We start from the raw sequence: 18,108 nt of genomic DNA, 5'->3' as shown, positions 1-18,108 counted from the left end.
TTACACAAATCAAAGTCAAATATATATATATATATATATATATATATATATATACCTATAAAAGAGATGCCGACCAAGCAGTTGTCACAGTCCGCAACGCAGCCTCGGTCGCAGCCATAAAACTGAAAGCCACAGCTTTACCAAAGTTCACCGGCAGCCAGCGTGAGTTCTACAGATGGCGGAAGGAATGATGTTTCTGCAAAAGCAAGGTGAACCAACCAGGTCCATGGAAGTAAAGAAATTCCAACTTCTCGATAGCCTCGATGATAAAGTGGCCAAAGATCTGCGCCTGTCCACATACACCTTGGCCGATGAGATTTTCAGAGTCCTTGAGAACCGCTATGGAAATCAAGCCTCCATCGCCATTGAAATCATTGAGGAGCTTCAAGCTATCCCTCCTGTCCATAGCAACCAGCCTAGAAGAATTATAGAGCTTATCCACGCAGTTGAAAAGGCCCTCTATAATTTGTATGAGCTGGATAAAGCAAATGCCATAAAGAACCTATTAGTAATAAAGTCTATTGAAAGCAAGCTGCCTGAGTCCCTAAAGAAAGACAGGCTTACCCATGCTGCTGATCCAAAGAATGCTGTGACTCATCAGAACCGGTTTGACAAGCTGCTCGCATACCTCCAATTTTAAGAGTCCATCTACGAGCAGTTAGACCAGCTGAGAGACATCGACCCTGCCAAGGAGAGAACAAAGTTCCCAATAAAGTACGCCCGTACCAAGTCAGTTAAATCCAGTACTGATCCAGCAGGCTGCATCATCTGTGGGGACCCGAAACACAAGAGAAAGCTCTACATCTGCAGACGGTTTAGAACCAACGCAAAGTTACAGGAGAAAAAAGATGCAGTGCAGCAACTTGGAGCCTGCAAGAGGTGCCTCGAGATCCACGACGAACCGTGCAGAAAGACGACTTACCTGTGTGGAAATCCAGAGTGCAAAGACCAGCATCATTATCTTCTTTGTCCCTTGCCACGACCCTTATCACAAAGGCCCAAGTCTGGTCCGGCGAGAGCTGAGGGGAGGAGGTACACAGGTTCAAGAAGAGTTCATCTCGAAACTATCGCCAGAGCTAGCGCAGCGGTGTCGGGAAGCTTTCTGCAACGTCTCATCACGAGCCTTCAACTCCATGGCAACAGAGAGAGGTCTACTGGAGGAGACTGGTCTAAAAGAGTACCCTGTGATCCTGATGCTCCTTGACGTCATCGCCAATGATGGGCAGAGAATTGGGACACTAATTGATCTAGCATCTGACACAAACTACATAACCCATAAAGCTGCAAGTAAGCTCAACCTTTGCAGTGAAGACGTCATGCTTGTCATCCAGGGTGTCAGAGGTATGAAGGTGTCTGTGGCAACCAAGCGCTACCTTCTCAAGATCCGTGTCAACACCTCAAGAGGAACTTTAAAGCCTCACCAGTTAGTTTGCTATGGTCTTGACAAGATTGCTGAAGTGGAAAGACATGTTCCACCTCAGAAGCTATAGAAGATCTTCCCTGACATCCCTCTCCAAGACCTCATCAGACCCAGAGAGATCCAGCTTCTAATCAGCCATAAAGAAGGCCAGCTGGTGCCCCAAAAGATCTGCTCCATCGGTGACCTGGTGCTCTGGGACGGTCCACTTGGCAAGACAATTGGGGGCACGCATCCAGACCTCTTTGAGGAAGTCACTTTGATGGCCCACACCTCCAAGACAAACTTTGCAAGATCAATGAGAGCTGCTGCATTCAAGTACCAAGAGTTCACTAAAGACTTAGCTCCCTGTCAGCATCCTGATCACCCTGAGACTTTATCCACCACAGCTACCAGCAGCAGAGACTTTCTGAAGTGGTGGAGGTGGGAAAGCATCGGAGCTGCTTGCCAGCCGAGATGTGAAGGGTGTTATTGTGGGAACTGCCAGCCAGGGGGTAAAGAAATGACACTTGCAGAAGAGAGGGAGATGGAGATCGTGAGGAATGGCCTGACTTATCCAACTGGCGATGACCACAGCAGTGAACCACATTGGCATGCCAAATACCCATGGGTAGAAGATCCAGCAACCTTGCCAAATAACAGGAAAGCGGTAGAAGCAACATTCATCAGAACCGAGATGAAGCTATCTAAAGAACCTGAATGGAAGACGGCCTATGCTGCACAAGTTCATGAGATGGTAAACCGCAGAGCTGCAGTGAAGCTGTCCAAAGAAGTCCTGCAGAGTTGGACTGGGCCAGTATGGTATATAACCCACCTTATTGTGCCAAATCCACACTCGGTCTCTACCCCAGTGAGGTTGGTGTGGAACAGCAGCCAGAAGTACAGAGGCCTCAGCCTGAATGACATCCTCATCCAAGGTCCTGATGTCCTGAACCCAATAAGAGTTGTCCTGCTGAGGTTCCGAGCTGGTGTCTACGCCGCCCTTGGTGACATCCGCAAGATGTACAACTCCGTCTGGCTGGAAGATCGAGAGGTCCACTTGCACAGATTCTTGTGGCGTGACACAGAAGATGCAGGCATAGAAGACTATGCCATAACAAGAGTCAACATTGGAGACAAACCTGTTGGTTGCGTACCCCAAGTCGCCATGAGAGAAACTGCAAACCTACCTTCATTCAGTCACTTCAAAGAAGAGAAACGTGTGCTGGAAGAAGATGCTTATGTCGATGACATCCTGACATCACACAATGACCTCCACCATCTGAGACACCTAACAGCCAACATGGAGCACATTCTGAGAGCTGGAGGATTCTACATGAAGCCTTGGGTCTACTCCAGTCAAAGTGGGAGGGAGGAGTCAAAGACAGAGTTGCCTCGATCAGAGCCAAAGACTATGATCCTGCCGAATCAGCTGACGGAAGATGACAACAAAGCCCCTGGCCTTGGCTACACCATCAATGATGACAAGCTTCATGTCATGGTTGCAGTGAACTTCTCAAAGAAAAGGAGGAAAATGCGCCTTGGTCAAGACTTGCTCAGAGAAGAAGTCAGAGAGCAAACACCTGATCCACTCACCAGGCGAGAACTGCTAAGCCAAGTCTCCGGCCTATATGACCCACTCGGTCTTGTGACTCCCGTCAAACAAAAGGGTGCCATCCTGGTAAGGAGAGCTTTCCAAGAAGCAAAAGTAAAGCACTGTCTCGAAGACACATGGGACGCAGCCTTGTCTGAAGGTCTCCGAGAAGATGCCATAAAGCTTCTGGAAAAGTATGCTGACCGGAAGAAACTGCATTTCACTAGAGCCCTGACTCCACCAGATCCCTGTGCAGAGCCCAGTGCCATCACGTTCTCTGATGGCAGTGAACATGCATATGGCGCAGTGATGTACCTTCGCTGGAGCTGCAGCCATAGTGTCATCGTGAGACTAGTAGAGTCCAAAGCCAAACTGATGCCTCTCAACCACAAAGGCGATCCTGTTAAAGCAGAGATGTGTGGCGTCGTCTTTGCTGCCCGTCTGAAGACCTACTTCCAGAGACACTGCAGAATCCAGGTCAAAAAATGGTACCACCTCGTCGACAGCCAGACCGTCTTGGGTGCAATCCAGCGCGAGAGCTACGGTTTCCAGATTCCAGTCTAAATGCCCTAACTGAGGACTCCGAGTGGCAGTCGGGTCCAAAGTTTCTCCAACTTCCTGAAGATGAGTGGCTGAAGAAATCCACAGGAGAAGTCGCTCCCCAAGCTCGAGAAAAGGTCACAAAGCTACAGAAAAAGACTTTTGTTGCAGTCCTTACCCTCCACTCCACAGTCTGGAGGGTTGCCAAAAAGTTCATGAGATCCAAGACCAGAGACCAAGAAAAGTGGGAGGTAGTACCATCTTCAGGTGTCCTCACTTTCAGTGAGAGACAAGATGCTTTGCGAGACCTTTGCCTAGCAGCACAAGCGGGCGTCAACTTCCCAAGCACCACAACAGACAGACTAGTCATTTACAGAGACCAAACAAGTGGACTTCTAGTTTGTGGTGGCAGAATCCAGACCTTCAAAAAAGACAGCAAAGCCGTTCCCCTTCCACCATTCCAAGCCTGGTTATCCACCCTCCTTGCCAGAGAAGCACACAGCGAGGGACATGACGGAGTGGCAGGAACCTTACTGCGGATGAGAATGAAGGCTTGGGTTGTCAGAGGAAGAATTATTGTCCAAAAGGTCGTTGACCAGTGCACCATCTGCAAGAAGGCAAAGGCAAGAACCTGTAAGCAAGTAATGGGAGACTTACCTGAAGAGAGGTCAAATCCTGCTGCACCATTCGAATTCACATCTGTCGACCTGTTTGGACCCTATCATGTGAGGGATGATGTCAAGAGAACAGTGACCATGAAAGTTTGGGGAGTTGTGTTTTGCTGTATGGCAAACCGAGCCATACATGTCAAAGTAGCGAGCACACTATCAACAGAGAGCTTCCTGCTTGCCTACCAGAGGTTCACTTCTGTCCGAGGCCATCCCCGAAAAATCTGGTCAGATCCTGGCACAAACTTTGTCGGCGGCAAACCTGTATTAGAAGAAATGTATGCTTACCTGAGACAACAAAACAAGGAGTCGCTTGAAGAATACTCTGCCAAAAATGAGACCACCTTGGCATGGAAGATTCTTCCCGCTGACTCACCTCACCGAAATGGGGCCGCCGAAACTGCTGTCAGAGTTACCAAGAGAGCCCTTCATACTCTTGGCAATGCAGAGGCTCTTACCTTCAGTGAGTTTCTGACAGCACTCCAGCTAGCTGCCAACCTTGCAAATGAGAGACCCATTGATGCCAGAATTCAGAGCCGAGAAGATCACATTGACTACATCATGCCGAATAATCTGTTGCTTGGTCAAGCCACACAAAGTGGGGACTTCAAAACTATCAACTTTGCAAATTATCCTTTCAAAAGGCTGAAAGAAGTACAAACCATGGTCAACAACTTCTGGAGGTCCTGGAGCCAACTCGCTGGACCGAACCTGTTCATCCGCAGTAAGTGGCATACTGCAGAGAGAAACATTGCTGTTGGAGACATAGTTTGGCTCTGTGACCAAAATGCCCTTAGAGGGCAGTTCAGACTTGCAAAAGTCATCAGCGTGAATCCTGATTCCAGAGGGATCGTTTGAGATGTGCATGTGAGGGTCTCTCCAAGTTCCAGCATTGCAGTCAAGGGTCCAAAATCTGCTACCAGAAGTCCTGAGCTGAGCACCATTTTACATCGGGACATCTGGCGTCTTGTGGTCCTTTTACCGGTGGAAGATCAAGCCAGGGACCAGCCCACCTGAGTGCGATCTTTCCAGGCAGTGCTGAGCAAAGATCGAGTGAGAGGTGTCGCGCTGACCTAGTAGGTGTGGCTGTTATTCTTATTTTCCTCCTCCTGCCCACTACCTGCTCTGTGCTGCTGCTTGCGCGTGGCCGCTGATTAGACCTTGTGTGCAATCTACAACTAAGCGCGGCCTGGTGCGCGCCGCTCCGCCAGGTGAGCTGAATTAGAGCAATCAAGGGCTGGCATGCCTAGTAGACCTTAAAATGCATGCAGCAGTCATTTGACCCGGGTGCGACATACTGAGAGGACAGCAAACAAAGCACAATCCACTTTCCACTGTGAGGAAGACTTTGAGCTAGACGGGCTATCGGTTTTTCATCTATCTATCTACCTACCTATCCGTCTACCTACCTATCCATCTACCTACCTATCCATCTACCTATCAGCTATCAAACTAGCTGGTCAAAATAAATTGAGTGAAATTCAAAGTCTGGTCTTTTTCAAGTGTGGGCACCTCACAGACAGAGAACACTTGACAATGTCTGATAAATACTTTTTGCTTTCCTAACAGCATACTGATAAAAAAAAAAAGAAACAGAGCTCTAAGAACAGTTTGAAAAATGTCTTCTTTGAGCTGCTAGGAGGAGTTAGGTGATCATAAATCATCAAAAAAGGTGCAAACAGGAGCAAAGTTTTGAACTATAGTATCATTAAAATCCCAGAAGTTCAAAGCTCCTTGTATTGAAAGAAGGTTCAGTTCAGGTCCAGTTCAAAAAGGCTTGTATTGCAGATGGTTACTATTATGAAATTCCAGCTAGTTTAATCCATCAATGTTTCCTGTGTTGGCATATTTGTGTTCTGCCAACCTAAACATCCCAGATTAAAAGAGGACTTAGAATTTACTTTTATTTTTCATTTGATTTTTCTTATGTCTCTATGTCATCCGAGACCATTCTCATTCAGGACGCGTAATATACTGACAATATGTCATGTCCTGATTCATCTCATAATAACGTAAAAGTAACCTTCTGCATCCCTATGATACATGCCGGATTGTGAATGAAATCCAGTCGACTGAGGCTCCTGGTGGTAACACACGTTCCAGCCATCTATTACAGCCCTAACCCTAACTTTAATCCTAACCTTAACGATAACCTTAATAGTGTTAGATAGGCTCATTTACCTGCCCAGGCTTTGAAGACTTCTACTGTTGGTGGAGCTTCACTGGTGGAATACTCCACTCACTCTTAGGTGGAAGCTTGCTATTGGTGTAATACCACTAAAAAGATGAAGTGGGCTCATTGACTTTTATTCCTTGATGAAGGCCTGTGTGCTGAAGCATGTTTTACATAACCTCATTGTGAAAATGATGTAAGGACATCTGACTTTTATTTTTGAAAAAGGGGGTCTTGGTAGTTTTTTTTTTCGTTAAGTCTGCATGTGTCCACAAACACAAGTGGGCTGAATCCTTCTCAACAGCAACTGAAATCACCTTGGTGATTAGGAACAGAGGCTATTTAGATATTTATGGACACAGACATGAGCATGAAAAGCCCGGACATAGTTTCCTGTCAGAGCTTTTCATGCTCATGTCTGCAATCATGTGAGCTGAGGATGAAGCATGAGAAGAAGAAATGATGTGTGAGTCAGAGTCCAGAAAGTCTGTCCTCAGTGGCAGCCAGGAAAACAAGACAAACAAAGGACCAAACCTCTGACTTTGAGCAGCAGTGATTTTGTTCTAAGGATGTTTCCACTCCTCCAAACTTCACATATGAAATCTTCGCTGTCCCAGTCTGTGGGGTGTTTCAGGGTCAGACTGAGGTCTCCAGTTCTCAGCAGGTCTTTGTTCATCTTCGTTCGGTCTCTGTAAACCTGGTGCTGTTCTTCAGGCTGGTCAGAGCCGTTCTTATACACATGGACCGTTCTGGATCTCCCATCCTTCCACTCCACTTTAGCGTCTTCAGGCAGGTTTTCTGTGGATTTGAAGGGCAGCTGGACACACTCCACCCCTGAATCCACCTCCACCCGACAGACTGACAGGACAACAAACACAACATTAGAAATGCTGATTAGATGAGAGATGATCCACTGTTATTCACTTTTATGAATACAGATGTGGAATAAAGCAGTTATTAGCACAGAGCTGAGCTGCTCAAGAACATTCGTTCAGACAAAGAGAGAGGAGACATCTTACAGACATCACATGTACAAGGATCTACAGGAAGCTCCTTTCTTTCTTTGGACGCTAAACAGAATAAACTTCATACTGACTCTGCAGATCATGAAATGAAACTCATGTGTAAGTTCAACAAGGAACAAGGAACATCTGTATTCACTGTCTGCTTTCCAGGAGTTTGGCTGCTTGTTACTTAACTTCCACTTTCCCATACCATCAAACTCAAAACTGCCATCATTATTCTAGTCCAATCATCTCACTGTCCACACTCTTCAGGCCAATCAGCCTCCTCTGTGTGACATAAATCTCACAGCTCATCTTTCGTTCTCCTTTGCAGACTCTTTTATGCAACCCACCTCCTCCCCATCCCAACCTCGGCTCAGTGCTCCATCCATGCCTTATCTTCACCACCATCAGTGTCTAGACTGCAGAGGTCCTGTTTCTATTCTATTATATTCTGTTATTCTATACTGATGTAACAGGCAATTGGTGTCTAACCACTGAATAGCATAACCAAATTTTATATATCAATACATCTGGAAATTGTCTGGACCACAGACCTCTGGATGAAAACTTCTTCTTTTTTACATTTACTCTTGTCTCAGGCTGATGTGCTGACTTATTCTGACTATGAAGAAATGCACATGTACTGTAAGGAAGTTAGTTAAACTCTGAAATGTGACACAGTTGCTGACAGATTTACATCTTCTCAAATTAACTTCTCTCAGTAACTGTTGTGTAAAGTGGGATAAATGTATGGAATAAACCAGTGATTAGAAACAGGCATTTACGGATTAATGGACATGACTGAATAGCCATCAAGCAGTAGCTGTTTGAGAGGCAGGTGGGTCATTACTCCACCTAAACCTGAACCTCTGTCTCCATGATCATTTTCCCACTTTGGAAATTTGCCCTTAAAATGTTCATTGCTTTACAACATCACCGCCTGCATTAAGTAACATGCAAGAAAAGAGTCCACCTTAAAAGCTGCTGCTAGCTGCTGCTTTCACATGTTAATGAGTGAAAATAACAGGCAGCAGGTCAAAGGTCATCACAATGAGGAAGGCCTTTACTTCATTTCCATGAACTGTGTGTTTTCTCTCCTTTAACCTTTGACCTCCCCTGCTGAAGAGAACTTTTCTTCTTCTATTTGAAAGAAGAATCAAACAGTAATGTCACAATAATCCATCAGTGTGTTTTGGTCCTTCTCTTTTAAACTTACCGCACTACACTCTTTATGGAAACACATCATTTCCTGTGTGCATTTCAAAATAAAAGCACTCTAACATGTCAGTGGACACAAACACTTGATTTCTAAGGGTCCGCGTGGTCACACTGACATAAATATCATCAAATATCATCAGTGTGAGGGGCTGTGCGGCAGTGATTTTGTTTCCTTTTTTGTTACCAGGCAGATTTCAAGCGGATTTCAAAGAGGTCTAACACAGGGGTGGGCAATTCCAGGCATTGAGGGCTGGTGTCCTGCAGGTTTTAGATCTTACCTTAGGTCAACACACCTGAATCACATGATTAGTTTGTTACCAGGCCTGTGGAGAACTGCAGGAGCTAATTTAGCCATTTAAATCAGCTGTGTTGGTTCAAGGACACATCTAAAACCTGCAGGGACACCAGCCCTCGAGAGTTGCCCACCCCTGGTCTAACAGGAAGGACTCCTCAGCCGTGGGTCTCTAGCTGTCTGTGTCCACAGCAGAGTAGAATCAATGCTTTAAAGAGGCTTTTATTGTGAAACACTGAACTTCTTTCAATGAGATTTACATTTCAGGGAGTTTTCCTAGAAAAAGACCAATTGATTCTGTTTATCTGGATGTAGCATTTTTGGTGGGAGAAACATTTCATCACTCATCCAAGTGACGTCTTTAGTCTCAGCTGACTGCAGGTTTTCCCAACCTTATAAACAGGACATTTGCATAATAACTGAAACCAGCCCACTGAAGGAACAATGGGCTGGGAGGTCAGTTCATTGTTCATTAATATTCAAATTCTCATGACCATTGATCAAAGACCACTGATCAATGGCAATGAGTACCATTTGCAGAAAGTTGGTGAATGGCTGCAATCACAGCATTGTAAGATGGCAAAAAATGTACCCTTAGCCCCCGTCCTCAATTCAGAGATGGTCTTTCACTGAGATAGTCAGCCTGTTAGTTTCCTGCTGCCTCCATCACTCACACTGATTCACTCTCAATCACACTACATGACCTTTGACCTGTATCTACAGCACTAACCTCTGACTTTCAGCTGCACTTGTCTCTTCAGCAGGATGTTTCCCTCCCTGCTGTAGACCGTGCAGGTGTAGGTCCTGTTATCTCCATCTGTGGGGTATTTCAGGGTCAGACTGAGGTCTCCAGTTTTAAGCAGGTCTTCATTCATCTTCGTTCGGTTTTTGTAAGCCTGGTGCTGTTCTTCAGGCTGCTCAGAGCTGTTCTGATGAACATAGATCATCCTGCTGCCTTTGTCCTTCCACTCCACCTTAGCATCTTCAGGCAGGTGAAGTGTGGTGTTGAAGGGCAGCTGGACAGACTCCACCCCTGATTCCACCTCCACCTGGGGGACTTAAAGGACAACAAAGCACAACATGAGCTTGGATGGAGACATTTGTGTTGACTCTAACAGGCTGAATGCAGAGCAACAAACTATTTGAACTGATCCAACTTTATTAACACAGACAAAGATTTGTGGATCAGCTGCTGTTTGCTGCTATAGATATAATCCAGCTGATGTGGGAGAACTACATGTGACACTTTGATGCTGCCATGAATCTGATTTCTTTCCATTTTAAAAGGTTGATGCATCAGTTAAAGACCCTAAAAAGCTCAGAAATAAAGAGAAAGGTTGGTTAAAGCAAAGAGAGGCACTGACAGCATTTAAGACACAATTTGAATAATTTTTTTATACAGCGCCAAACCGCAACAACAGTCGCCTCAAAACACTTTATATTGTAAGGTAGACCCTACAATAATACATACAATGTGAACTCCAACAATCATATAACCCCCTATGAGCAAGCACTTTGGCGACAGTGGGAAGGAAAAACTCGCTTTTAACAGGAAGAAACCTCCAGCAGAACCAGGCTCAGGAAAGGGGCGGCCATCTGCTGCGACCAGTTGGGGCGAGAGATGGGAGACAGTATTAAAAGACATGCTGTGGAAGAGAGATGATTCAATGCAGAGAGGTCTATTAACAAATAGTGAGTTGCCCCTCTGTTGGTCTTCCTTGGTCTCTTGTGTTCTGGGGGCCTCTGGAAGTCTGGAGTTTTGATCTCCTCCATACCTGCTTCATGCCCTGGAGGACGGGGCTGTGGCCCCCCACACCCTCTAGCAGATCATTACATGAAGCAACCTTTTAAATACAAGCGCGTCCATGCTCACAGGTGTACACATGCGTGCTCACACACACAAACTACACCCTTTTTGGCTCCTACCTTAAAGCACACTGTGCGCTGTCGATCCTACATGCTGCACAATAATATTCAATATTTAGTATTTACTGTTATATTCACATAGATCATCACGATGATGTAGTTTATTACATTGCTCTCTTTTTTTGCTTGTTTTCTCTTTTTTCTTTCTCAACAGGTGATCCAGGTGATTGATATATGTATTTTTTGTCTGTTTGTTTTGTTGGTTTTTGTTTTGCCCTTCATCACCGTTCATGCCTGTCCCGTGTAGCAAGTGAAAATAAAATAAAATAAACAATAAAAACAAAGGTCAATCAAATGGACCAATACAGCAAGGCTGGGATGGTCCATTTGGTGAAGTAAATCCATTGGGCATCTTTCTTTGCCTTTAGACAATAATTCTGATGGCAAAAGAACCAAATGGGAAAGGCTGAAGAAAAACAAAATGAAATAAAAAAACAAATATACGCAAATAGTGAGTGCGAAAGGTGACTGAAGAAGAAAAACTCAATGCATCATGGGAATTCCCCAGCAGCCTCCACCTATTGCAGCATAACTAAGGGAGGATTCAGGGTCACCTGGTCCAGCCCTAACTATATGCTTTAGCAAAAAGGAAAGTTTTAAGCCTAATCTTAAAAGTAGACATAGTGTCTGTCTCTCAAATCTAAACTGGAAGCTGGTTTCACAGAAGATGAGGCTGAAAATTGAAGGCTCTGCCTCCCATTCTACTTTTAAATACTCTAGGAACAACAAGTAGGCCTGCAGGGCGAGCGCGAAGATAAAGATAAGATAAAGAAGAACTTTATTGTCATTGTAGTTATACAACGAAATTTGTTTGGTAGCTCACAGAGGCCAGCAGCAATAAAACAAGAAGCAGCATAGTAATAAATAACTGTGGTAAAAGTATAAGATATAATGTAAAAGGAAGGCACTTAGCACAGTAAATAACAAAGAAAATATAATAGTATTTACAATATGATAGTTTGAGTGCAAACAGTATAAGATAATATAACAGTATTTATAGTTTGGTAATTTAGTGCCAACATTAATGCCCAGTAAATGACTTTGTACGTTAGCAGCAGACATGATATGGGGTAAAGGAGAGAGAGGGAGAGTTAGCTAATGGGGTGATATGGTACTATAAGGTCATTAACCCTTTCACACACATGGGTCACTACAGCAGACAGCTATTCACAGGCTGTTTTCTTGTATTTGTGTTAATGTTGATGGTATATTTGCACATAAACAACTACATTGGACACTGATGTGTCACTCCATATTCAATTCATAAGTCAAAACATATGTTGTCCACCAAAGTGGACATCTAAATAACTCTTTGAGAAGTACATGGTTAAAAAAAATGAAGTTCAAATCTTTTTTTGTGCCTAAAGAAGAATAAAAATTCTTAAGAAAAAAAATCCTGATTGAGGTTGTCATAATTCATCCATAAAGGGTTAAATACCTTTGTTCCCCTTTTTTTAAAACATAGAAAAATGCACCACACAAAAATACTGCAAAAGGAAAAGTTTGCCTTATATGCATATAGTGTATTATTGTTGAAGACAGATGTTTGCTTTATATGAAAAAAAAAACGAATGCTCCCCTTGTCTCTTTGTCTTCTGTGTCCCTTCCTGTGCGTCTGTGTTTGCGGGTGTTTGTGTGAGTTCTTTTGTCTGGTTTCCCATGTGTGACATTCCATGTTCCCCTTGCCTATCTTGTGTGTCCATATTTCCCAGCATGTCAGGTCTCTCTCTCCCTCTCATGCTCTCTCGGGTTCCCTAGCCCTTCCCCTCTTCTTTCTGTTCTCCTCTCACTCTCCCTTGCCCTCTTAGGAGTGTCTATGTTTTATTCCCCTGTTCATGTGTCCCTCTTGTGTTCTCCCCAGTCGGTCATGTGTTTCATGTCTGCATGTCTGGTTGTCACAATCTGTGTCTCACCATGTTTCCTGTTTTACTTTGACAGTCTGTGTCCTGGGTTTGTGTTTTCAGTTTTGCTTTCCTTACCGTCTCAGGTCTAATTTGTGTCAGCTGTGTTGTTCGTGTGTTTCCACCTTCCGTGTTACCTTTTTGTGTATTTAGGTCTGAGTCTACCTCTGTCCTGTGTCACATTCTCTTTCATGGCTGTATTTTTCCTCTGCGTGCCTCCCTGTGTGTTTAGTTCCTATATTTCTGAGTCCAGTTTTTTATTGTTTTTTTCCATTTAGCAGACAAAGCTGTGCTGTTTTGTTAATGTCTTACCTATAACAATTTTATTCCATTCTGATTCTGTTGGTTGCGCAACCTGTTCATGACAGAATCAGAATGGAATAAAACTGTTCTGTTGGCAAAAGTGGGTCAAACATGTAACTAGCAAAGTGTATAGTACCTAATGAAGAAGCCACCAAGTGTATATGATAAATTAAAATGATTTTTGCCATGTGATAGTCTCACTGTGTGTTGCATGATGAAGCCATTTGTTTCAGCTTCTTTATAGACAAACTGTATTGTTCTCAGATACATTGGTTTTCTGAGGAGATTGCGGATATTTTAAAGAGGAAAGGGCTCCATTAACCTTTAACCGAATTTCCCAGAGGGACCCACCCGAGGGATTAATAAAGTTTTATCTTATCTTATCTTAAAGTAAATTTAGGCATAAAAAGGCATTGTTTTATAGATGTTATATAAAATCTATTTATTTAATGGATCATCTATGATATTATTATGTGCAATTATAATGTAATGTTCATCTCCCTTAAAAAAACAGGCAGCCTTAAAGTATGAAATATTCACATACTGTGGAGATACAGAAATTATTTTATTGCTGCCACATAATCTGCATCATTATAATTGCATTGATAACATTCTTAACAGCATTATTTCATCTAATAATATTTCTCACAGTATTGATATTGCATTAAAGTTGTTTATTGAAGATGTCCATTTGAGGATCCTTCCATTATGTTAACTTTTATTACAGGTACGGTTAGAAGTATTTCATACACATTGCATATTTGTGCTTATTTGGAGTTGATGTTCGGTTCATTAAGGGTCTTAAGCTTCACTGGCATGACTGTCCAGGTGATACATGCTGAGGGAAACTAGAACATAGAAGGATGATTGCATGCATGCTTACAATACATATAACACATATAATCTAGGAATGTGTCAGGCCTGAGGCCTTAACTCATTTGGTGTCTTACTATATTTTACTCTACTTGGCAACAGATGACCAGAGTCAATAATTAGCCCCAGAGACCCTGAGGGCTTGAAGTTTATTACCTTGTATGGAAGGTGTTATAGAAAAGAGAAGTTCTATGTCTGTTTATAGCCATTAAAGAGCTACAAGATGTACCATTAACTGTGACTAATGTCTGGAACCTATCTGTAATTGACGCCATGGGGGGGGCGTGTACCCCACTGCTTTATAAGTGTCCACAACATGTATTTTTGTCAGAAGACATAGGCTGATGTTTTCTCCTGGCTGTTAATAAACTCATCGTTTGATTGCACTTTTCTGGGGCCTCCGTGGTTTGTCTCACTGCTCTACATTGATCGATTTCGCAACAATACAAACACCTATATATTTGTCTATTGTCTCAGTGGCTGATAGTGCCTCATAGACCTCAGTGTGAGCTTGAAGCCATTTATAATGTTTAAGTTGTTTAACGTGTAGGTGCTCACAATAAACAGATTTTGAATGAAAGCTGGGGAACGTCAGTAGCACAAAATTCTATTCTTTGTGCACATATGCATCAGGCATTTAACCATTATTTCCCCCTAAGGTGTTGCCAAAGGTTCCAAATTAATAGTTGAAAAAGCCGCAGCAATACACAAAAATATAAACCATATTCTACTTGAACCTGGGCCCATTACAGGTGGTGGGAGACAGAAGGACTCTGGCAAAAATAACATCTCTGATGGACAGAGTCTCCCACCCCATGCATGTAGATGTTGCTGAACTGCAGAGCTCCTTCAGTGACAGACTGCTGTATCCTCGATGCATGAAGGAGCATTTCCGCAGGTCCTTCCTCCCTGCAGCTGTCAGACTGTACAATCTGAACTGCTCCCAACAAACATAGATGTTTACATCAATGCTGTAACTGCAAAAAGTTAATTAACCAATTCGCACTACAACCTGGTTTGCCTCTTACTTGTAATTATTTTTATTTAATTTAATAACTGTACAGTACTCTCTGTTTATAGTAACCATTGTCCTTAATGTAAATATGTAAGAAAAATTGTGTATGTTTCTGTTCCGTGTCCTGTGTACTGTTTGTTTGTATATTTGTCTTTTTGGCTGCTGTTACAACCAAATTTCCCCTTGTGGGACAATTAAAGGATTATTCTATTCTATTCTATTCTACTTGGTGATAACTTCACTTTGAGCCTTTAATCAGAATGCCTTAATTTGGCTAGTTAAGTACCTGGCTAACATTGCTGTTATGCCATAACTAACTGCTATAATAGCGGTGCCGTATTGCATCACACTCAGTGCATTTCAATAATTTATCCCACGAGTTTGCTAGCTAGCAAAATAATAATTTTAAAATTAGAATATGTAAAGTACATATACTCTAAAATTATTTACTAGGGCTTACTCAAAGTCCCCCACTGTGAAAAGATGAAAATTCTTTTTGCAGACTTTTCAGGTGGATTTGGTCGTTGTCTTATCCATAAGTCTGATCTCTGACCTTTGATCTGTATCTACAGCACTGACCTCTGACAATGAGCAGCACTTCTTTTTTCATCAGAATCTCCCCCCTGTTGTTGTAGACGGTGCAGGTGTAGGTGTCTGTGTCCGTGGGGGGTTTCAGGGTCAGACTGAGGTCTCCAGGTTCCAGTAAGTTTCTCTCCATCTTTGTTCGCCCTCTGTAAAAATGATGCTGTTCTTCAAGCTGGTCAGAGCCGTTCTGATACACGTGGACCTTCCTGTTGTTTTTGTTCTTCCACTCCACTTTAGCGTCTTTAGGCAGGCTAACTGTGGTTTTGCAGGGCAGCTGGACAGACTCCACCCCTGAATCCACTTCCACCTTATAATCTGAGAGGGCAACAAAGCAGAACATGAGCTGTAGTGAGCGTTACTAATCATCATCTTCTGACACAGAAATTATTTCTGTCCTCAACCTCAATACGGCATTTAAAAAAAAAACGATCACAGTATTTTCTAACTAGAACACACTTTAGGTATTATGGTAATTCCACTGCTGTGGATTTAATCATGTGTGTTTGATAGGCTCTAATTTTTTTAACGTAAATGAACAGTCTTCTGCAACTTAATCACACATTTACACAGGGTTCTATGCTGGGACCAATACTTTTTACTGTATAGATACTTTCCTGAGGAAACATTATTTGAAAACACTGCACCTCCACCTTATAATCTGAGAGGGTTAGTGGACATGGACTGTGCTAATATAATATTAGCGAGTTACTTTAACTGTGTTTTATGCCCAAAAATGGATAAATTTCACCCACAATCTACTTTGACAAAAATTCCAAAGCCCTCTGGCAAATTGTAAATGAGCTCGACCTTGTGGTCTATAATCCACTATCTTTTTTTTTTTTTTTTTTCTTTTGCCTGTCCCATTTTGTTCTTTAGCTGTCAAAATTGTTGTCTGAAGACCAACAAGGATACCCAATGGATTTATTTTGCCAAATGGATCATCATGGCATTGCCGTATTGGTCCATTTGATCGACCTTTGTTTTTATTATTTATTTTATTTTATTTTCAGTTGTTACAGATGGGACAGACATGAGTGAGGGATAGGAAAGGGAGAAAGAAAGAGGAAGGAAAAGAAAAACAGAAGGGGAGAGGGACAGTGAGAAAGGGGAAAAAAAATCTCCTGGATCACCTGTTGAGAGAGAAACAATAGAAAACAAGCAAAAAAAAAAACAAAGCAACATACTAAACACAACACCATCGCATTAATCTAGCTAAGTATAAACAGCAGTAAATACTAAATATTGAATGTTGTTGTGCAGCACGCAGGACAGACAGCGCACAATGTGCTTTGAAGTAGCAGCCAAGAAAGGTGTAATTTAAGTCTACGAACAGTGAACACCCATGTGCACACCTGTGTGGATCAGCGCGCTTGTATTCAAATGGTTTCCCCATGTAATGGTCTGCAAGAGGATGTAGAGAGCCATAGCCCTGTCCCCCAGGGCATGAAGCAGGCATGGAGGAGATCCAGGCCCCAGACATCCAGAGGCCCCAGAGTGCGAGAGCCCAAGGAGGACCACCGGAGGGGTATTCGTGCCACCCTCATGGGAAGGGCTGAGGATCCCCAGACGAGGGGTCACCCAGTAGCCACCGAGCAGAAGCTAGAGGGGGCTGCACCGGCGTGCCCGCCGGCAGCCAGCTGTGCCAGAGTGAACCGAGCCGCAGGCCCGGAGGCCGGAGGTCCCCCCGCGCCCCGGAAGAGGCCTGACCGAGCAACAGGCGCCAGGCCCCGCCAAGTAGCCACTGGGAGTGAGCTGGTACATACCTGAGCGCCCAGCCCCAGACACCAAGAACCACCAATGCACCAACCCCTGAGGGCATCAGTCACTGGCAGGGAGTGTGGTGAGGGGAGATAGGCCTCCACACTTTGGAGGGCCTGGGAGTTCCCAGAGAGGTGGAGTCTAAGACCCGACCTGACATATAGACACAGACAAACAGGCACACACAGACACAAACATGCATTCCCACCCTCATGCACACATATACAAACTCTCAGCACTCACCCAACGTAAGGATTGACATAAATGGACATGTACACACAATCACACTCCCCAAACATACTCTATACCCCGGGTCCAGGTACCCTCGCCCCCAGAGGGGGAAACAGCACCCAGACCCAAGAGATGTTACCCTTCCCCCTGGGGTGGAGGCAAGCAGACCGTCCCAGGCTCCGCAGCAGCAGGGAGGCCAATCGGACAGCCAACATCTCCTCCCAGCCCCCCCGCCCCGATGGCTAGCAGAGAGCGGGGGTGTGTGAAGACCCCATACCTCCCTCCTCCCGCTCATGTGTAGTGTTGCTGCGTGTTGCTATAAAGTGCATTTAAAATAAGGGAGAGCATGGTGCTGCTGCCAGAGAGAAGCAGGTGTTAGCACGGCCCCTCCCGAGAACCCTCAATGTCTACATGGATTTAAAATTGAGAGGTGGGCACCGGCACCGGAGGTAGGTTTGAATACACAGACCGTCCACTGGACGCCGTTAACGTGCCCACCCTCAAGGCCCTATATGTATGTGTGTGTTATGAGAGTTTAAGTAATGTGGATGTCTAAGTTGTGAGATAAAATTGAGGCACAAGTAGCCAGAAGGGGATGGGGGGGGGGAATGTCTCCCCTGCACCCTGG

At 44.0% G+C, this 18,108-nt stretch overlaps 2 protein-coding genes across 3 annotated transcripts in view; one reads left to right on the top strand and one right to left on the bottom strand.

Annotated features, from left to right (window-relative positions):
* The window catches only part of LOC146521113 (butyrophilin-like protein 2), a 33,409-nt gene that overhangs the window by 2,900 nt on the left and 12,401 nt on the right, over positions 1-18,108 (bottom strand). The window contains exons 4-6 of one of the 2 annotated variants that reach the window (XM_085154392.1): positions 15,486-15,806; positions 9,619-9,945; positions 6,906-7,229 (exon numbers count right to left, since the gene is read on the bottom strand). In XM_085154392.1, the coding sequence (XP_085010518.1) occupies positions 6,906-7,229; positions 9,619-9,945; positions 15,486-15,806 (972 nt within the window). The remainder of the gene's footprint in view (positions 1-6,905; positions 7,230-9,618; positions 9,946-15,485; positions 15,807-18,108) is intronic. The other variant, XM_085154393.1, reaches the window with a different exon arrangement.
* Positions 99-16,558, top strand: LOC146521114 (uncharacterized). Its single transcript, XM_085154395.1, has 2 exons — positions 99-468; positions 518-16,558. Exon 2 carries the CDS (start codon positions 1,680-1,682, stop codon positions 3,552-3,554), a length of 1,875 nt encoding a protein of 624 aa, XP_085010521.1. The 5' UTR covers positions 99-468; positions 518-1,679; the 3' UTR covers positions 3,555-16,558.

The sequence above is a fragment of the Neolamprologus multifasciatus genome, chromosome 3 (assembly GCF_963576455.1).
Source record: "Neolamprologus multifasciatus chromosome 3, fNeoMul1.2, whole genome shotgun sequence".
Lineage (NCBI taxonomy): Eukaryota > Metazoa > Chordata > Actinopteri > Cichliformes > Cichlidae > Neolamprologus > Neolamprologus multifasciatus.
This window is presented reverse-complemented; position numbering and strand designations above follow the sequence as displayed.

Coding starts and splice junctions, on each gene's coding strand:
- LOC146521114 (XM_085154395.1), top strand. CDS start 1,680: ATGGCCCACACCTCCAAGACAAACTTTGCAAGATCAATGAGAGCTGCT.